General features: G+C 47.2%; 1 protein-coding gene across 3 annotated transcripts in view; it reads left to right on the top strand.

The window, feature by feature from the left end:
- Window positions 1-1,358: 1,358 nt before the first annotated feature.
- The window catches only part of NEBL (nebulette), a 743,048-nt gene continuing 722,355 nt past the window's right edge, over window positions 1,359-22,051 (top strand). Inside the window, exons 1-2 of one of the 3 annotated variants that reach the window (XM_069211786.1) lie at window positions 1,359-1,876; window positions 4,618-4,712. In XM_069211786.1, coding sequence (XP_069067887.1) covers window positions 1,808-1,876; window positions 4,618-4,712 — 164 coding nt within the window. In that variant the 5' untranslated portion in view covers window positions 1,359-1,807. The remainder of the gene's footprint in view (window positions 1,877-4,617; window positions 4,713-22,051) is intronic. The other 2 variants (XM_069211788.1, XM_069211787.1) reach the window with 2 other exon arrangements.

Below are 22,051 nucleotides of genomic sequence, written 5' to 3'. Positions count from 1 at the left end.
TGCCATAATGTATGACGCCATTGTCTGTAGAACAGACAATTGAAAATCTATAGCAGTATTATTAATTTGCAGCAATATTATTGATTTGCTTAATTCGGTCTGTGCTCCAAAGCCCGACCAATAGGGAATTTTACTGAGAATTCCTTTTATTTTTCGTGAGACATACATCCAACAGTGTTTTCAGTACTTCCATTCACCCACGCCTTTTACGAGTGCATTACATAGTGCAGCACATGATGAAACAATTTATCATGTGTCCCATGGTTCAGAGTGTGCGATCACAAAATTATGCTGTCTAAAATAACGCGATTTATTCTTTGTATCTTGTTTTTTTTTCAATGTTTAATCTGCAACCTTGAAAAAAATGCCTTTAGGACCTTACAACCCCAAAACAAGAAAAAAAAAAAATCTAGCCTATTGCAAATTGAATTAAAATATGTATCATTCGTTTTTATGTTTTCTAGTGTTTATATCCAGTGTTTATACGCTGTTGCTAACAAAAAAGCGCAATATACTTTGACAATTACTGTCCAATAACAAACTTTGATACTAATTAGGTAAAATGGATCCACCTAAGGTATGCGCAGGCCCCATACTAAAATGACTGTTCGGCTAATCAATCAGAAATATATTAAAGAACGCGAGTAGAAATAAAGCCCCTCACCTTCCACACGGTGTCTGCTGTACATGGACTTACTCTGCTGCTGCCTTGACTGTGCCTTTGCTGTGTGTAATAGAGATAGTTGGCATATTTTTCCACACATAAAAAGTCAAAAAAGATTGGCATTGCCAATGTTTGCTTTCTTGGCTGCTATGTTTGGATAGTGAAGGGATTTAAACTCACTAGAGCAGCCGGTCTTGCAAAAGAGCCAACTAGCGGCCTTTGATCCTGACTCACATTCCAGACACACTGGGCCAACCTGAGACCTGTCTCTTACGAAAAAAATCCACTCAGCACTGCTATTGCATCACGTTGTTTTCTGTGCTGTCTCTTATGTTGGCCTCGCTGCTCGGTCAAGTTCACAGGTACAGGCAGCCAATTGTTCAGTAACTTTTACTTTGATATAATTTACCTAAATTCGGTGGATATCAGTAATTCCGCAGAAAAATATTTTGAACATGTCTAAGTTCCCCGTGTTTACAGGAAATGTTTGAACGATGTTCTGAAAGCCTGTCCTGTGTTTAAGCCTCCGTGTAGCCTACCCCCACTTAGCCCATTTCACCACCAGTCGGTCGGACGTATGTCGAGCGGCTAAGTGCACGCGCGCTCACGGGCAGGTTCCTCTCCATCCACTAGCGCTGCCTCATACACGTCTGCGGCGGAGACGCGCCTCCCGGTCCCTCCCTCTTTAGACCTCAGCGGGCGCCGCTGCAGCTCAGCTCAGGGCGTTGCTGCATTTCCTCCGGTTTTCATGCTCGGGTTTGCTGCGTACTCGTTCATCGCGCTTCTCCCGTGGGCTGCGACTTGTCCTATCGCCTGAACGCACCGAGAAAGGGGCCGGCAGAGTGCTCGCTCTTCCCTCTGTGAATCTCCTCCCCTACCAGACTGAGTGCAGCAGCTGCTCTACAGAGGCTCAGACAGAGGACCAGGCGAGCGCCAGATAAGCCCGTAGGAACTCGTGCAGTCGCTGGAGTGGAGTGATACAGCGTGATCCATTGCCTCCTGGCCTGATCTTAGGTGCTGGAAAGCTACCCTAGCTGGACAGAAGCAGGAGTGAGCGGACAACGTGCTTCAGTGAGGATATACAGTAGCCTTCTTCCCAGCACCCCTGTTTTCCCCTAATTTGCATCTACCTGTGGGGCGGGGATGAACCCCCAGTGCGCCCGCTGTGGGAGAGTGGTTTATCCCACTGAAAAAGTCAACTGCTTGGACAAGGTAATGCGCTGTCTCTCCCCATCGGCCAGGGAAGGGACAGGGATGCTTCACAGCAGCAGGGGAGCCGGTGCTGACACCTCTGAGGTCAGCGAGCCCCGCTGATGTCGCTGAAGGTGACATGCCATCTGTCGCACAGAGCACCTGCCAAGTTATTTCCCAGTCAATGCTAGAGGCAGGAAACTGAGCTCGTAAACCTATGAGGGACGGATGCTGTGGTATGGTGCCCCCTTGTCTAACACCTCCAGGTCTGCAGCCCACGTATTACCAGAATGTGCTCCCTTGGGTGGGGGAATGGGCAGCTTCAGAGAGCCGGGGTGCGTGCAGAGCAGTGGGGCCACCCTAGCTCCCCGTGCTGTGCTGATTCACACGGTAGCGCAGCGAGTGCAGACGGAACGTAGTGTCCATTCGAGAACGGAGGTAGAGTACCCAGAGGGGACCGTGGAAGAGGCACGTGGTCTCAAGATCATCAAACAGCTCCCATTTTCGTGCCCCTGAGGAATGACGTTTCACACACACATTCTCTTCCTCTGCGCCTGCTTGTGTGCCAGGTACACCCAAAATGCGGTGGGCGAGTGCTAGAGAGAATTCACTTTTAGAGCACCGCCTTTTTTACAAGATTACCTTTAAACATCCCTGTGCTTTAAGAAACACCCAGGCCGGCCATCAACCCTGACAGCCGGGTTCCAGAGAGCGCATTGGTAGCCACCCAACATCATTCGTGGGCTTGGGGAGCCTTTACACCACACCTCAGCGTCAAATAGCTGTCTTCTCATGCAGGCCAGTACAAAGGAACACATTATGTGGGATGGTTGACTAAATTATGCTGCAAGAGATGGCAAATTATGCGGAATAACGTGACACATTTTGTTATAGTATTACCTCATTGTTTCGTCATTTTGAAACATGTTAACATTGTTTGAACAACGGTTTCTCCTCGTTGTTACTAGTTTGGACCCAAATGCGGCAATAAGCAACAGAGGGTTGACTAGTCATTATTTGCAAAGTGTCTTACACTGAGCGGCAACGTGTGTTGCTTCCTTTATAGTAAATTTGGATCCATTTGAGCTACATGCTTTAAAAAAATGCAGATCATTCAGCAGATTACCGATTATATGGCAAATGCGGCCCATCCCGAAGTATGCAGAAAAGCTACAGTCTCAAATCCCCTAGATCCATTGGTTCTTGCCACAGGGCAATCCTGCAGTGCCAGAATCTCTAGTCTGACAGGTCAGTGTGTACTTTTGGCTGTTTGTGGGCCTGTTTATCGCCTGATTCCCCTTTTTACTGTTCGCCTAACTGTTCAAATAAAGCCTGCTGCAAACACGAATGCAAGTTATCTCACATTCCTTGCAAAGCATCTATACATCTAGACTAGTCGAGTTCAAAATTGCCCTGATTAGCACATTTGTGCTACTTTTTAGCTATCTGATTCACTAAAGAGGAGCACTTTTATTTTGGTGCCTGGCTCAGACCCGGCCTGGTTTGTGTACCAGTACGACTCTGGTACTTCTGCCAATCCGGTAACACCTCGGGTGTTTCTGACAACTTCTGACAGCATCTAAATTTAACGCATCACTGCCTGAGATTTAAATCCCATCTTTGTACGTGAGGGTGCCCCCCTGGAGAACCAGCAGCAGCACCGTCGCAAATTCAAATGCACCACCTTCACGCACAACTCCGCGTGTCCCACGGCGTAGGCTATGCTGTAAACAACACTGTGGTACTTGAGCTTGCACTTTCTGCTTCAGAGAGCGCTCTTGGGAGCCTACAGCAGAGCGTGTTATTTTAACCGCACCGTTCCAACAGAGAACGCCTTTTTACTGCATGCAGTACTGTGGTGCTTGCGACGCCACATATAAGCTTTAAAAAACTACTTGAGCTTTGAAATCACACTTAGCCGCCAAGAATCAGCTCCTACATGCTTTTTTTTCTTTTTTTAATATAAACGACACTGCTTCTCGGGCTTCTGTAACTCAACTGGCATACCCAGGGGCAACGCACAGCACCGCTTCACCATTTCCTTAAAACCCCCCCTACCCCCGTCAGCCCAGCATAGAGTCTCTCGAATGCCTCCCATTTGATTCCGAAAACAGGTGTCTGGTCGCCCTCAGCGGTGTCCGCCTGCTCACGTGACTCGCAGGTTCTCGCTGCCACTGTGGGCGATCATCCGCTCAGAGCTATGACGAGTGACTGATGCACGTGCGTGGGGTGTGAAGCGAGGTGTTGATGCGCGCGCGGGGGCGCCTTTTTTTTCCAACCCTGAACACAGAGTCTTGTGTTTGAGAAAAGATAAGTCAGTAATGTTTACACCCGTGTGCATTCTTTTTAAGAAGGTTTGTCTCTGAAGTAGAGACGCGTGTAAACGTTCTTTAGAAACAGTTTAAGTATTTGAATGCAGTGCTCGTTTAATGTATATATATTAGGGCTGTGCTATTCCTTTGACAGCAATGTTTATTTTTTCGTTGGTGCATTTGCCTGCCGATGTGTAAGAATTCTTCCCAGGTGCTCTAGTCATCACACCAGCGAACGGATGGTTTCCCAGACTTTCACTCAGCCTGCATGGGTTCTTTGATTATGCTTAAAATGTAAAACAGCTTTGCAAACATTACACGCTTTGCTTTGTGTGGCCATTTAATATAAACTGACATAGTTTTCAAACTCACCTTTAACTATCGTTTATGATAATACATGGAATATAGAAACACGAACGTCAGCTCACGCTTTCCATTTTTCCTTTACAGTACTGGCATAAAGGATGTTTCCACTGCGAAGTCTGCAAAATGACTTTAAACATGAACACCTACAAAGGCTACGAGAAGAAGCCCTACTGTAATGCGTAAGTACAGCGGGTGCCAAATGAGAGGTGTGGCCGAAACATGTAGAGAACAACTGGTTCAGTCAGACTATTAACGTAAACACGCAGAGTGCTGTTGTGAAAAGTTGGCCCACCCTGGCGTTTAGGTGTGGTGGTACAGTCTTCTGCAACAGTTTGGCAGTGCATGTGTTGTGTCTTGTTCTCATTTATTTTGCAGGCGATTATAGCATTTGTCTTGGCTGGTTCAGTATTTAATTACTGAACTTGTGTACGGACGCCCACTGCACTGCCTGGCTTCATCGGTTATGCCATTCAACAACTGTTCTCTGTTATTTCTCATTCTCAGTTTCATAATTCATTGGCGTTTATCAAGCGATGCAGTAATTACGACACACGACCATATAATATGAATGGTATGCCATTGTTTTCCAGAAACACTTAAGCAATGATTGCTGAAAATATTAAAAGGGAATCGGGACCATCTGAATAGCATTGTCAAGACCAGGGGCGTAGCTCCCATTGGCGCAGCAGGTGCAGGGGCCCCCATGGCTCGCACCCCCTGGCTCTGAGAGGTCTGTTGATTCTTGATAATATGTTTGTCGCTTGTTATTGTTAAATACAAAGAAGTTGACACTCTAAGAAGATTCACACACGTGGTCGACAGGTAGCAGTGAAAGGTAGACCGACTCCTCACTGAAGTTCTGCCACCCTTTACCTAAGGCTCTGTCGTAGCCCCCAGGCTGTTGAGAATGAGCCTCTCCTCTGACAAAGCCCCCTTTTCATTTAAGCCCCTTCATGCTGAAATCTCATATGATATAAGGTTTGGCTGGAGGTGCCCTCTCTAAAAACATCTACCGGTCCGTCACATCTCACGTGGAATACTGGACCATAAGTGGACTGAGCCAGAATCCCTTGCAACGTCAGAAGTGGTGAAAGGATGGGTCCATGCTTTTTTAACCGCACACAGCCTAATGTATAGTCACATATAAACATACACGTCTTTGGAATCATATACACATTTATATATATTTATGCATATGTGAATAATAATAAAGCACGAATTTTTCTTACAGAACAGTGAAGGGGTAATTAGTTTTCTTTTTATATTTTTACTTTTAAACTTACCTATCAGACTTGGGTCTGACAACGTTCCCAATTTCACACAAATACATGGACCATTGAGTTGTTTTTGGGGCTCAACGCCTCCACGATGAGGTGGTTCTGATGAGTCCGGACCTACTTGCCACATCACTAACATCTCCCCTATCTAATTTCTTTACATAATACAGCATGTCAGGGCACGCCAACTGTGACCTACAATATTAAAAGTCAATGCTACCACAGGCCTCTTATTAACCTTTTCAAAAGCCCCCTTCAGTCCTCGATACTGGCTGGGCTTACCCTGACAAGCCATAATTGTTTTTACTTAGAGGGTAGAAAAGTCATATCTGTTCTTGTATATGTTTATTAAGTAGGTCCGTGCATACCTTGAGAATGACAGTCATATTCCTGATTGATTGACTGATTAAATAGTTTGAATATGTTGTGTAACACTCTATGCGCTGATGTCTGCCCAAGTCAGAGAAAACCTTTTGTTTGTAGACATGGTAGGAGGACAGTCTATATCTGTTCTAGTGGAGCCCAGAAGTTCCCTTGTACAGCTTCACATTTGAGGATTACTGTAAATAAATCCATCTTTTTGCTACATGTCCCCCATTGTTTCCTGTAGCCATCTGTTGTTTTGATTTCTGCAGTGGCTGTAGCCTGTTGAATTGGCTAAGACACATGCTTCATTTAAAAATAAAAACATTTTTATTTTACAAAGTGCCAAAGCTGTTATCTCTGGCAACACATGCGATGTGCAGGATACATGTGCAGTTGCAAGTTACAAACAAGGAGATTAGGAATAATGGATATATTTTTACCACTTTCTGTTAAAATGGAATGTACTTTTTGGTTACTTATTTTCTCTAGCAGCTCCAGATAAGGTAGGCTAACACTCTAATTATGTGTTTGTAGAGAGTTATGCAAACATATGTGTTTTAGGGTGGGCCAAAACTCTTACGTTCAGCTTCAAACTGGATAGTAACTGTAAAGAGATTCACCCTTGTCCTGTTTATTTGCTGTGGTCGTGTGATGCTGTAATGGCAGCAGTGGCTCTCATCTGACGATCTTTTGGGCATGCCACCCACTATTCCTTTTGAAAGGATGAACCTTTTTATGAATGAGAAATCAAAATGTTTATTCCAATTTCTCTTAAATCCGAATGCTATGCATCGAATGCTTGTCCTGGGGATACACAATAGTCCTCAAATGCATGGAAAAAGCTTAGTGTCCATTGGGGCCATTGTTCATTTGTTTTCAAGGTAAATTCTCTCTCTTTTGAGTTTGTTTCATGAAAACCAACATCTCTGAAGTGGGTGCATCAAACATGGCACCCTCTCATTAACGCTTCAGTGTATTCAGTAGAGCTGCTGTATAGGCTGCTCTGCTGAAAGCATTAAGACCCCGGCTTGCCTGGCATGGTTCTCTAAATATGGAAGCCGACCCCCTCCTTCCTCCATGCTGTAAATGGGGCCCTGAATCTGAAACTATTTAAGGCACGGTCTTACTGCAACCAAATGCTCAGCATAGAGGTAACCTGGAATGAAAAGACCAGTGATGAAGTTACATTGTTATACCTTATTGCACTTACAAGGATTTTAGAATACAAAACTGTTGCACCCGGACCTTTTACAGGGTCATTCCCCAGACTTTTTGCCTTTTGCCTCCTTATTTTTCTGACCTTTGTTGGCTGAGGTTATGACTCTGAGCACTTTTTCATTGCTAACCAGCGCTAAAGTGCATGTTCTCTCCCTTGTAAAATTGGTATGATTGGCTTATACCAAATTGGCATATTTAATTTACCTGTAAGTCCCTTGTAAAGTGGTATCCCTGTACCCAGGGCCTGTAAATTAAATGCTACTAGTGGGCCTGCAGCACTGCTTGTGCCACCCACTAAAGTAGCCTCTAAAACCTATCTCAGGCCTCCAAGCACAGGGCCTGCGTGCAGTTTTCTGCCACAGGGACCTGGCACCTAAAGTTACTTGCAGGCCCAGAACTCCCAGAACTTCCCTTTTACTACATGTAAGTTACCCTTAAGGTACGCCCTAGCTAGCCCTAGGCAGGGTGCCATGTATGTAGAAGGCAGGACACGTGCCAGGTTGCAAGGCCTGTCCTGGTAGTGACAAATAGCCTAACTTGGTGTCTCACTGCTCTGAGTGCTGCCTTCTCATAGGATTGCATTAGAAATGCCCTGCCTTATGTGGAAGTGGTATTGTCTGATTTATGAGGGGTAGCGTAGGCATGTTTGGTATGGTTGTGATAGTGATGATAAATGCTGCTTACTGGTGTAGGTGTATTTTTTATTACTATTACAGAAATGCCACTTCTAGAAAGTGCACATTTATCTGTGCTTATGACTCTGGTGTTTTGCAGCTTGCCTCCAATCCACGCCTGGGCAGACTGACAGTTGGGGCTTTGTGCATACTTTTCAGACAGCCTGTTCACAGGGAGGGTGGAGGTGCCACAGAGGTGCATCTACATATTGTATAGCCTTCCTAGGCTGAGAGAAGGGGGGGGCGGGGCACACCTGCATTTGTAAAGGCTGTGCCCTGGCCTCGCACAACAGGGTCGTTTACCCCCCCGGATGTTTGGAGCCTGTGCTGGAGGAGAGAAGGGGCTCTCCCAGAACCAGTTGTAACTGGTTGGAACCCCTCTGCTCCCCATTGTAAAACACACTGTAAACTTAGTATAATACAGGGGAATTTTCCCCACTAGTTAGACATTCTTGGGACTTGAAACTGGGCACAGGACGCTGCTGAATGGACTCACCCGGAAACCACCTTGGACTGCTGCTACTGTGCTGACCTGTGACCTGCCTGGTCACTAGGAGGAACTGCCACGATCTGCATCCCTTGTGCAGGCCTGGTAGCCCTGTGCTACCCTCCCCTCTGTCTCCAGGAGCAGGGTGCTCTGGCCCCTGACCCCTGTTATTTTCCAGAGCACGAGGAGTGCCCCAGCTTCGTTGTTCGCTGAGGGCAAGCACTTGGGAAAGTGCTTTACTTGATAGCGCTTCTTGTCACGATTCACCCTGGGCTTACCGTCGAGGTTGGAGAGAGGTGGTGAGCGGCCCCGGTTCCTGCAAGTCCTGCTCTGGCTGAGGTAGGGGCGACCCCTTCCGGTAGCCACGGTGCTGTTTGACAACAGTAAGCCACTACAGTCCGTGCCCTCCAGAAGGAGTCCCAGAGGAAAAACCCCAAAAGGGTAAAAAACCTCCAACAGGAACTCCCTGAAACAGAAGGAGTACACAAGGACGTTAGGACTTAAGATTCTGGAATTCAGGAATTCTGGAGACGGAAGACAGATCAAGAACAACTGGCGCCACAAGAGGAAACCAGCCGGAGCGTGACTACCACTACAGGAGTGTTGCAACGCAATGAGAAGAAATATAGATTCCCCTTATATACCCCTAGACAGGAAGTGGAAAACAGGAAGTAGTAAAACCACGATCTTGGTTTGGGGAAAAGATCATAACTAGAATAGAAAACATGCTCCTAAGAAGAGAGAAACAATGCATGCAGGGAAGAGAGGAAGTGAACAGCATACTGGGAAGGGGAAAGCATGCATAAAAATGAGTCATGTGCAGGCATACGGCTTTTGGCCGTGTAAAAAGGTAAGTGGTGGCAAGGAGGGTTTCCCGGGAATCCCTGATGTGTTTATTTAAGTAAACGCGCTGAGCGCGGCAAGGATCGAAACCCGACTCGGGGTCTCCTATCCTGCCGCGCCTGCCCTGGAACTTGCGGCCGGAGAAATGGGCCGCGGCGTGTGCCGCGACCCTGAAGCCGAGCCGCGGCTTTCCCCGCAGTGTGCCCACGGGCTGCCGCGTTCCCGGCATATTGCGCCGCAGCGGCCCTTGCACGCAGCCGCGGCGCAACAGTAGGTACCCCCCCGAGGCCCCAGGCTTGTGAGGAAAAAGCCGGAAAAAATGACGGACCAAAAGAGGGGCATGAACCGAAAGGGCATCTTCCCAGGAACTCTCACTCACAGGGTAGCCTTTCCAATGAATAAGATATTGGAGGCGCCCATGGAAAAACCGAGAGTCACAGATTTCCTGAACCTCGTATTCGGGCACATTATCAATCAACAGAGGGGGAGGACAGGAGAATTGTCTGTGAAAAGGATCAGGAAGGTAAGGTTTGAGTTGTGAGACATGGAACACAGGATGTATTTTCCAAGTCTGGGGCAGACGAAGACGCACAGACACCGGATTGATCTTCTGGAGAATCAGGAATGGATCATAATAACGAGGTTTAAATTTGTTCTGGGTAAGTCGGAGAGGCAAAAATCTAGAGGAAAGCCAAACATTATCGTGGACCTGATACTGTGGGGCCTCTCAACGCTTTTGATCAGCCATCCTTTTCATGCATGTCTTAGTGGCTACAAGGTTAGAATGGATAACACGTTGGACACCCTGTAGTTGCCAAACATATGAGGAAATGGCAGGAAGATTGGAAGTATCTTTCAGAGGAGTAGGAAAAGCCTTAGGATGGAAACCATAAGAACCATAGAAAGGGGAGACCTTCGAGGCACTGTGTACTGAGTTGTTGTAGGAGAATTCTGCAAGTGGTTAATAGGTAGACCAATTACTCTGCGTAGCATTGCAGAAGCTGTGTAAATATTGCTCGAGGCCTTGATTTAGTCGTTCCGTCTGTCCATTAGTTTGAGGATGGAACCCTGATGATAAGGCCACTTCTATTCCTAAGGTTTTACAGAATTGTTTCCAGAACCGTGAGATATATTGAGGACCCCGATCTGAGATAATGACCTGAGGTAGTCCATGAAGCCAGACGATCTCCTGCGTAAAGATTTGGCTTAGTTCCTTAGCCGTTGGTAGTTTTCTTAACGCCGTGAAATGTGCCATCTTAGTGAAGGAATCAACGGTCACCATTATCACTCGATTTCCAACTGAAGAGGGTAAAGAGCACATAAAATCAGTGGAGATAGTGTGCCATGGACCTGGGGGAACAGATAATGGGTGAAGTAATCCTACTGGTTTAGTACGGGGTGTCTTGGCTTGTGCACATATGGGACAGGATGACACATAGGCCCTCATTCTGACCTTGGCGGGCGGCGGAGGCCGCCCGCCAAAGTCCCGCCGTCAGATTACCGTTCCGCGGTCGAAAGACCGCGGCGGTAATTCTGACTTTCCCGCTGGGCTGGCGGGCGGTCGCCTTCAGACCGCCCGCCAGCCCAGCAGGAAAGAGGCTTCCACGATGAAGCCGGCTCGGAATCGAGCCGGCGGAGTGGAAGCTGTGCGACGGGTGCAGTTGCACCCGTCGCGTATTTCACTGTCTGCGCAGCAGACAGTGAAATACATGTAGGGGCCCTCTTACGGGGGCCCCTGCAATGCCCATGCCAGTGGCATGGGCACTGCAGGGGCCCCCAGGGGCCCCGCGACCCCCCCTACCGCCATCCGGATCCCGGCGGTCCGACCGCCGGGATCTGGATGGCGGTAGGGGGGGTCGGAATCCCCGCGGCGGTGCAGCAAGCTGCGCCGCCGTGGAGGATTCAATGGGGCGGCGGTACACTGGCGGGAGCCCGCCAGTGGTGCCGGTCCGACCGCGGCTTTACCGCCGCGGTCAGAATCCCCATTGGAGCACCGCCGGCCTGTCGGCGGTGCTCCCGCGGTCCTCCGCCCTGGCGGTCAAAGACCGCCAGGGTCAGAATGACCGCCATAGTCTTCAGTATCAGCCTTGAGAGTGGGCCACCAGAAGGAGCGGAGCAGAAGCTCTTGGGTAGCTTTAATTCCGCGATGACCTGCAATGGGGGAATCGTGGCACATACGTAGGGCTTCTGTCTGGACTAACTTAGTGGGTAAGAACAGGGCTTTGTTATGGTAATAGTATCCTCGATCTATATGAAGTTGCGGGCACAACTTGGTCATCTCTGTAGTTTCCAGATGGGAATATTCGGACTTGACCTGGTCTAGAAATGTCTGTACTAAACCAATGATCTTGTTACTTTCGAATAGGTTCTGAACAGGAGAATCGCTACACTCAGGGTAACGCTGAGACAAGGCATCGGCCAAGATGTTCTGAGAACCAGGGATGTATGTGATGTAAAAATCATATTGACTAAAAAAGAAAGCCCATCGAGCCTGCCGGCTATTCTGACACTGAAAGTTTCTCAAGCATTGTAAGTTTCGGTGATCTGTCCGGGTTTCAAAGGGTTCTTTTGAGCCCATGAGGAAGTGTCTCCATTCTGTGCACGCGGTCTTCAAGGCGAGTAACTCTCGTTCTAACACCAAATAATTCCGCTCTGAATCGGATAATATGTGTGAAAGGTAGAATACAGGATGCTCTAACTCATCATCGTCTTGTTTCTGTAGTAAGGCAGCCCCTACGGCTCTTTCTGAGGCGTCTGCGACAACGGTGAACTGTTTGTTGGTGTCTTGGTGCCGTAAAATGGGAGCTTGAATGAAGGCTTTCTTCAATTCTTGAAAAGCCAACTCTGCGTCTGATGTCCAACAAAAACCCTTCCTTAGATTGTCTTTCTTAAGGCTTTGAGTAATATAACTGGTTCTCTGGGCAAAGTCCGCTATAAATTGTCGATAGAAATTGGCCAGTCCCAAAAAACACTGAGTTTTTTTGATGGAAGAGGGGGACGGCCAATCCAGTATACAGGGAGTGCAGAATTATTAGGCAAGTTGTATTTTTGAGGATTAATTTTATTATTGAACAACAACCATGTTCTCAATGAACCCAAAAAACGAATTAATATCAAAGCTGAATATTTTTGGAAGTAGTTTTTAGTTTGTTTTTAGTTTTAGCTATGTTAGGGGGATATCTGTGTGTGCAGGTGACTATCACTGTGCATAATTATTAGGCAACTTAACAAAAAAAAATATATACCCATTTCAATTATTTATTATTACCAGTGAAACCAATATAACATCTCAACATTCACAAATATACATTTCTGACATTCAAAAACAAAACAAAAACAAATCAGTGACCAATATAGCCACCTTTCTTTGCAAGGACACTCAAAGGCCTGCCATCCATGGATTCTGTCAGTGTTTTGATCTGTTCACCATCAACATTGCGTGCAGCAGCAACCACAGCCTCCCAGACACTGTTCAGAGAGGTGTACTGTTTTTCCTCCTTGTAAATCTCACATTTGATGATGGACCACAGGTTCTCAATGGGGTTCAGATCAGGTGAACAAGGAGGCCATGTCATTAGATTTCCTTCTTTTATACCCTTTCTTGCCAGCCACGCTGTGGAGTACTTGGACGCGTGTGATGGAGCATTGTCCTGCATGAAAATCATGTTTTTCTTGAAGGATGCAGACTTCTTCCTGTACCACTGCTTGAAGAAGGTGTCTTCCAGGAACTGGCAGTAGGACTGGGAGTTGAGCTTGACTCCATCCTCAACCCGAAAAGGCCCCACAAGCTCATCTTTGATGATACCAGCCCAAACCAGTACTCCACCTCCACCTTGCTGGCGTCTGAGTCGGACTGGAGCTCTCTGCCCTTTACCAATCCAGCCACGGGCCCATCCATCTGGCCCATCAAGACTCACTCTCATTTCATCAGTCCATAAAACCTTAGAAAAATCAGTCTTGAGATATTTCTTGGCCCAGTCTTGACGTTTCAGCTTGTGTGTCTTGTTCAGTGGTGGTCGTCTTTCAGCCTTTCTTACCTTGGCCATGTCTCTGAGTATTGCACACCTTGTGCTTTTGGGCACTCCAGTGATGTTGCAGCTCTGAAATATGGCCAAACTGGTGGCAAGTGGCATCGTGGCAGCTGCACGCTTGACTTTTCTCAGTTCATGGGCAGTTATTTTGCGCCTTGGTTTTTCCACACGCTTCTTGCGACCCTGTTGACTATTTTGAATGAAACGCTTGATTGTTCGATGATCACGCTTCAGAAGCTTTGCAATTTTAAGAGTGCTGCATCCCTCTGCAAGATATCTCACTATTTTTGACTTTTCTGAGCCTGTCAAGTCCTTCTTTTGACCCATTTTGCCAAAGGAAAGGAAGTTGCCTAATAATTATGCACACCTGATATAGGGTGTTGATGTCATTAGACCACACCCCTTCTCATTACAGAGATGCACATCACCTAATATGCTTAATTGGTAGTAGGCTTTCGAGCCTATACAGCTTGGAGTAAGACAACATGCATAAAGAGGATGATGTGGTCAAAATACTCATTTGCCTAATAATTCTGCACTCCCTGTAGCTTGAACCTTATCTGAATCCATGGCAACACCTGTTTGGTTAATGCAATATCCCAGGTATTTTACCTCTGTTCGATCAAACTCGCATTTTTCTGGTTTGCAGAATAAATGGTGTTGTCTGAGTCTCTCTAGGACTTGGAGAACATGTTTAGTGTGTTGTTCTGGGTGGACAGAAAATATTAATATGTCGTCTAGATAAACAACCACTGTTTGATGTAGAAGATCGGAACAAATAGAGTCCATGAATCTTTGAAAAATGGAGGGGGCATTGGTGAACCCAAATGGCATTACTCGGTATTCATAGTGACCAAAAGGTGTTCTGAAGGCGGTCTTCCACTCATCCCCTTCCTTTATCCTTAAAAGATGGTATGCTCCTCTAAGATCCAACTTGGTGAATCTCTTTGCCCCTCTGACAGCTTCTAAGATGTCCTTAATAAGAGGTAGCGGGTACCGATCCTTCGTAGTGATCTTGTTTAATCCTCTAAAATCAATACAGGGACGCAAATCTTTTGTCTTCTTTGGCACAAAGAAGAGAGGAGCCCCTGCAGGTGAAGAGGAGGGAGCAATCAATCCACTCTGTATGTTCTCCTCTAGGTATTCCTTGAGGATCTGCTTCTCAGGTTCTGTTAGAGAGTACATTCGCCCAAAAGGAACCACGGCATCTGGTTCCAAAGGAATGGCGCAATCGTATTCTCTATGGGGTGGCAGTTCAGGTCTTTCTGGTTTCTGGAATACATCTGCATATTCTTGATAATGTGTGGGTACTCCCTGTAGGACGTTAATAGAACATCCCACCTTAGGGGATGCCATTAAGAGACTCTTTGGGGACCAATAGTCTCCTGCTAAGTAGTAGTGGTATTGGCAGAAGTGAGAGGATAAAGAAATGGTTCTTGTTTCCCAGTTAATGTAAGGGTTATGCCGAGTTAACCATGGAATTCCCAGGATCATAACGTGATGTGGTGAAGAAATCAGATCAAAAGAAAGGTTTTCTTGATGGTTCCCGAATTGGAGACATAGGGTAGGGGTGGTATACTGTACTGGTCCTGAGGCCAAGAGTGATCCATCTACCATGTGGACTTGTTCTGGTACTTCCTTAGGTATTTGCAAAATCTGTCTTTCCCTGGCCCATGCTTCGTCTAGGTAGATACCACTGGCTCCACAGTCCAGCAAGGCCAGTGCCCTTTCTTCCTGGCCATCTGTTAAGTGGAGGATAACGGGTAAAAGGAAAAGAGCAGTTCCTTCCTCCCTTGAGGAACAAATGGAAGGTATTTCGCAATATCCCGTCCTCACCCTTCTCACTGAGGACGGGAATTGGTGTTTCCCAAAGGCTTGGCTGGACGGACGGGACATGTGTGAATTAGATGACCAGCAGCACCACAATACAGACAAAGTCCTTTCCTTCGTCTGTTTTCCTGCTCACTAGATGATAACGGCCCTCGAGCCATATCGATTTGCATAGGCTCTTCATCGGTAGCACCCTTAGTTTCAGAACGAACCTCCTCAGAACGATGAGGAAGGGTGTGGGCCGTCACCGAGTGTGATGGTAAGCAACTCTTCTTTCTCTCCATCCTTCGCTCATTTAACCAATATTCTATCGTCAGGGTCTGATCCATTAACCCCTTAAGATTCTCTATTCTGGCAGAGTGCACCAGTTCGTCCTTAATGTCCTCTCTGAGACCCCTGCGAAACAGGGTCACCAAAGTACACTCCACCCAGGAAGTCTCTGCTGCCAATTGTCTGAAACGAGTGATGTATTGTAATACGTCCTGATTTCCTTTTGAATATCGCAGAGAGCTTCTTCTGCTGATGACTCAAGTCCAGGGCGCTCAAACATCTGCTTAAAGGCAGTGACAAAGCTGGAATAATTAGACAAGCTAGGGTCGTTGCTTGTCACTAAAGGAGTTGCCCATGCTAAAGCTGGGCCAGATAGGGCGCTAATCAAATACCCCACCTTGGTCTTGTCTTGCATAAATTGTGAGGGGCGGGGTGCGAAATAGGCCGTCAAGGCATCCAGGAACTCTCTTAATTTGTTAGGATCCCCGGAGAAGCTAGGCGTAGTGGCGGAGACCGTAGGAACTTCGGTGGTTCTAGAGGCGAAGGCTTGTCGGTAGACAGTGTTTTCGGTACGTAGCTGTTGGAGTTCTTGGGCCTGTTGTTGTATAGTCAAGAGCAGGGTTTGGCTTGTTGGATCTGTACTCATCACAGGACTCTCCATGGTTCCGGACAGCAACTGGAGTTTTGGGCGTTGCAATCTGTCACGATTCACCCTGGGCTTACCGTCGAGGTTGGAGAGAGGTGGTGAGCGGCCCCGGTTCCTGCAAGTCCTGCTCTGGCCGAGGTAGGGGTGACCCCTTCTGGTAGCCACGGTGCTGTTTGACAATAGTAAGCCACTACAGTCCGTGCCCTCCAGAAGGAGTCCCAGAGGAAAAACCCCAAAAGGGTAAAAAACCTCCAACAGGAACTCCCTGAAACAGAAGGAGGACACAAGGACGTTAGGACTTAAGATTCTGGAATTCAGGAATTCTGGAGACGGAAGACAGATCAAGAACAACTGGCGCCACAAGAGGAAACCAGCTGGAGCGTGACTACCACTGCTGGAGTGTTGTAACGCAATGAGAAGAAAGATAGATTCCCCTTATATACCCCTAGACAGGAAGTGGAAAACAGGAAGTAGTAAAACCACCATCTTGGTTTGGGGAAAAGATCATAACTAGAATAGAAACATGCTCATAAGAAAAGAGAAACAATGCATGCAGGGAAGAGAGGAAGTGAGCAGCATGCTGGGAAGGGGAAAGCATGCATAAAAATGAGTCATGAGCAGGCATACGGCTTTTGGCCTTGTAAAAAGGTAAGTGGTGGCAAGGAGGGTTTCCCGGGAATCCCTGATGTGTTTATTTGAGTAAACGTGCTGAGCGCGGCAAGGATCGAGACCCGACTCGGGGTCTCCTATCCTGCCGCGCCTGCCCTGGAACTTGCAGCCGGAGAAATGGGCCGCGGCGTGTGCCGCGACCCTGAAGCCGAGCCGCGGCTTTCCCCGTGGTCTGCCCGCGGGCTGCCGCGTTCCCGGCATATTGCGCCGCAGCGGCCCTTGCAAGCCGCCGCGGCGCAACACTTCTTGCCACCAACAAAAACACCACCACAACCTGGGTTTCTTCGGTTGCTTGGCGCCCGTGAGCGCATTGCTGCCAGAATCACTGCCGCAGCTCATGAGGCTGCATTCATTGAAATGCAAGTGTCACGCTTCCCCTGGGACCCCAGGGGCACCCTGGATTCGTAAACAAGAGCAAGCGCGCTCCTTCTGTGCCCCCGGGGCAAAACGCGCTCTCAGGAGGGTCCCCGGGGCACACACCGGCACCTGTTTCTGGTGTATCACTGCCGCGGCCCAGCCTAACAAAGAAGAAAGGAGCCCGACCCCGTGGACGCGTGGACGTGGTCACAGGCTGGATCCCCGCTAAGGAAGGGGAGAAGGGCACCCTTTGCAAGCCCCACAGGATTATTGCAGATCCCGAGAGGAGAGCAGGGCTGCAACTTCTTCTCCATTCTCCCTGACGCTTGTGGGTGGGGCAGGAACCTCGCCGGGTGCCCTACTTGGTCGACTTTGGGGCCTTTACTGTTGTTTGGGCTTGCCTGTCCCCCACAGTGATGGCGGGCCCCAGGAGGGTTTAGGTGCATACCCTAGCCGACCAGAAATCCCATTTTAACAAAAACTATTAGAAGTTTGGCTTCTGGTTGACAGAGGTATGCATTGTGTCCAAGGAGGAACCATAATCCTAGTCAGAGTAAGTCACAAACACTCCCTAAATTAACCCGTTCTCACACTCAGGTAGCTTGGCATAGAGCAGTCAGGCCTAAAGAGGCAATGTGTAAAATATTAGTGGAACAATTCAAACAGTAAAACGATGAAAACACCACTCAAAAAGATACCACACCTGAGTGGAAAAATAGAACCTAAGTTAAAAAATAAAATAAGACCAAAACGATGAAAGTACAATAAGTAGAACTTGAGATATGAATTGTTAAAGAATAAACTGTAAAGTAGCACTTAGAAACAAGAAGCACCAACAAGAGATATCTGGTCATGCTCGACTGGGACAAAGTCAAAAGTTCAGGCCGAGCATAATGAAGCACAGGCTGGCTACAGGAAACCTGTTGGGACAGCTGATCCAAAGTACCTTAATCCTGGTTGCATCAATGTAAAAAATGCAGAGACTAGTCTTAAATGATTCATCATTGTCAATCCCTGCAGTGGCAGGGATACGTCGATCCTTGCTATGCAGTAGTGAAGATGTATCAAATTTCTCCATGCAACAGCACCAATGCATTGGATCCGAGATGCAGCAATTCCAAAAGTGATGCACTGAAGTTGATCTTTGCTGGAGAGGTGATGTGTTGACTCTGATAAGTGCAATGGGGCCAATGTTGCCAGTTCGTGCAACATGGTGATATGCTGGTTCCGATCCATGCAGCAGTGGTGCCGATGCATAGTTTCAGCTGCAGCAAACACCTTAAGAAAACTTCCAAGGGTTCATGACTTGGGTGGAACCACTAGGCAGGGTAGACTCAAAGATAGCAGAGTCCAGGTGTAGATGTAGGTGGAAGTCTTTTAGGTCACTGATACATCAATCAGGAGACCAGGCATCTAGCCCCTAGAGCCACCCTGGGTACTGGGTTGGGGAGATGCAGGTCCAGTCCTTCTCACTCTCAAGCAAGAGAGCAGCAGGTAGCAGGTAACAGGTCAGCAAAGCAGAAGTCTAGCATAGTAGCAGTCCAGCAGAGGGGCATTCCTTGTAGCATCACAGCAGTCCTTCTTCCTGGAAGAGTATACACATGCCCAGAAGTGTACTAATTTGTGCTGCCAAAGGTCCAGTACTTATACCCAGTTGTGCCTCTGAAGTTCGGAGGCTTCAAAGTGATGCCTCTGCAGTGCACAGAGTCCCTGCTCTTTCTGCCTTGGCTCCAGGCTCACTGCAGAGAGGTATGAAGATCTTTGTGGGTGGACACAACACAGCCTATTCATGGGTAAGTGAGGCTGTGTCCAGATCCTTGCTCCTGTCCTGCCAAGGATGGCGCATCAGGACACGGATAGCGAATTGAGTCACACCTAAGCTCCCCTTGTGTGTGAATTTCTAGGTATAATATTCAAAGCCCAACTATCCCCCACCCCAGACATGTGATCAGAGACAGGTAGAAGGTACCAAATGGCTAAGGCTAGAAAATGCCAACTTTCTAAAACCGGCATTTTCTGATTTGCAATTTAGAATCCTACTTCACAATATGTTGTGATTTTAAATTGTGATTCCAGAGACACCAAACTTGAAAAACCTATCTCTTCCAGATTGTGAATTACAATTATAAAATATAGTAAGGTAATCCCAATGTTAATCTATGGGAGAGACAGGCCCTGCAGTAGTGAAAAATGAATGTAAGAGTTTTTCCCTACCAGGACACCTAAAACTTAAAAGTACATGTCCAACTTTTTAAATACAATGCACACTGCCATTGGGGCTGCCTAGAACCTACCTTAGGGGTAACTTATATGTATTAAAAAAGGAAGGTTTAGGCCTGGCAAAAGGGTTATTTTGCCAGGTCAACATGGCATCTGAAACTGCATGCACAGGCACTACACTGACATGCCTGGGACATGTTTCAAGGGCCTCTTAAGTGGGTGGCACAATCAGTTCTGCAGCTCCACTAGTAGCATTTAATGTACATGCCTTGGCACACATAGTGCACTTTATTAGGGACTTAAAAAGGAATTAAATATGCCAGTTGGAGATAAGCCAATGCTACTACGTTTTAGGGGAAGAACATAAGCCCTTTGCCATTGCATAGCAGTTGTAAAGTGCGCAGAAACCTAATACAAGCAAAAACGAAGTCATCAAAAAAGTGGAGGGTAAAAGGCAATAAGCCTGGGACTGACCCTTCAGAAATGGCCATTTCTATCATAAGCATGCTCTGAATGGAATTCAAAAAGCATGTACCTTTATGGTATTTTTTCAGAACAAAGCATGTTAGCCGGAGATGAGCCTAGGTGCAAAAAACAGAAGCCAATCAATCCTGTGTGAAGAAAATGTAACCTTTTTCTCCTTTATGCGAGGTACATGTTAAAATTTCCTTCTGTGCTCTGGTGACAGTGGAGAAGGAATCCATTGTTTAGTGAAAATCAAGTCACAGTTCCTGGTGGCCTCTTGCTTTTTACACATGTTCAGGTTTTCATCTAAACTCCCCTCAAGCAGGGAGGGAAGCCCTTGGCTGAGGAAATATTCTCCCACCTCCTCAGGCCACATATCCTGTGGATAGCATCCAGAGCACTGAGGTTTAGTTTGAGAAGGGTACCCTTGTCAAATAATAAAGCAAACTGCATGAGCAGAATCCACTGGGCCTTGGAGGTGGAGATTTCCTCGATCCTCAGAGGGAGTGGAGGCCACAGAATGCAACAGAACCAATTTTGGTTTTCTGTGGTGAAAGCATCTCTGGGATTGTATAACCTAAATGAAGGTCCCAGGAGGAGGACAGTCACTTTAGTGCAAACCATGGGTGGGGAAAGTGGGGGACATTTTATTTAAATCACTGAGAGGTCATCACCAATCAAAAACCGATGTTACCCTTGAAATTTCCAGCTTAAAGCACTCACAGGCTAAAGATTACAGGGCACAAATAATTAAACAAAATCTTGCATGCTTGCTGTTGTGATTGAAGGCTTCCTATCTGCCTAACGTAAGCCTGTAGATATAAAACATCACTATACCTGTCTGGGGTCTCTGCCACGAAAAGCCTGCTCTCAGGGCTTCGGAAAGCTAGCCTGTTCTTGAGTTACAAATGAATGGGTGTCTAGGTCTGCTTTCCATGTCAAAATTCACTTCTCTAGCTGAAGAGTGCAAAAGGTCCTGGAGACAGAGGAAGATGGAAGACCAGTTAACTAGCTGGACCTACACATTTCTACTGCCTGTCTCTGCAAAATATATTCCCTGTGTGCCCTGCAGTGAAAGAGACTCGGTGGACTGAGAGAGCTGCTGCTTTTCAAGAGGAATCTTATGAATGGGTGAGCAGAACTCATGGAGCTTAACCGCAGTGTTACCTGAAAACTCCACGAGGCTCCACAGAGTTCCGCAAATGGGCGGAAATCAGCACAACACACGTCCTGTGCTGATTTTTAGCATCAGGAGTTAATACAGCACAGAAAAATCACTGTGAGCGGCACCACATGGAATGGCAGAGGGCACTGCTTCTGCGAGTTGATTTTGCTGACATTCGAATAGATTTTCTACGTGAGCGGCAGCCTTCTTACCATGAATGGTTGCAACCACCTGCGTTGGGAAAATCTTGCCTGGTGCCCTACTAGCACCCAAAAAATATGCCAGGGGACACCAACTCTTGGGTGATCTTGCCAACTTACCATTGGTAAGTCGCATGTGAGAAAAAACTCCACCATGAGACGGTTGGCAGAAGTTAGCCAGAACTCCGCATTACAAGCGAAAAGTGGCCTGTAACACGAAGTGACTAAAATTCTGCTATCTCCAACGGCGGAGCAGAATTTATTGCCCACCCCTAATCCTATGGACAAATTGTAACTGATAATTTGCTTTGATCTTGGTCTGGGGTTGTGGAGGGTCTTCCTGAAATTCAAACCTGAGGTCTGGTGTCAAAATAGCTTTTCGTCAATGTTTTGAGAATTTCTGACTCCCAGGGAGAAACCTACAAACCTTTTATTGAAACCTGTGACTTTAAAAATAGTAATCGCTGGTGGGTCATAGCAAGGTGACAATCTTTCCTAGAAAAGACAGTCTTGATGTCTACATTTCAGCAGATTATATTGCTAAGAGATTTTGAATGAGAATTTCAAAGCTACTGCAGGACAGCAAAAGAGACATAGGGGGTCATTCTGAGTCTGGCGGGCGGCGGAGGCCGCCCGCCAGACTTCCCCCCTCCAAAATACCGCTCCGCGGTTGAAAGACCGCTGAGGGTATTTTGGCTTTTGCACTGGGCTGGCGGGCGACCGCCAAAAGGCCGCCCGCCAGCCCAGTCCAAAAGACCCTTCCCACGAGGACGCCGGCTCAGAATTGAGCCGGCGGAGTG

Source organism: Pleurodeles waltl, chromosome 10 (assembly GCF_031143425.1).
Source record: "Pleurodeles waltl isolate 20211129_DDA chromosome 10, aPleWal1.hap1.20221129, whole genome shotgun sequence".
NCBI lineage: Eukaryota > Metazoa > Chordata > Amphibia > Caudata > Salamandridae > Pleurodeles > Pleurodeles waltl.
Note: the sequence above shows the minus strand (reverse complement) of the source record. Positions and strands in the feature narration are given on the sequence as shown.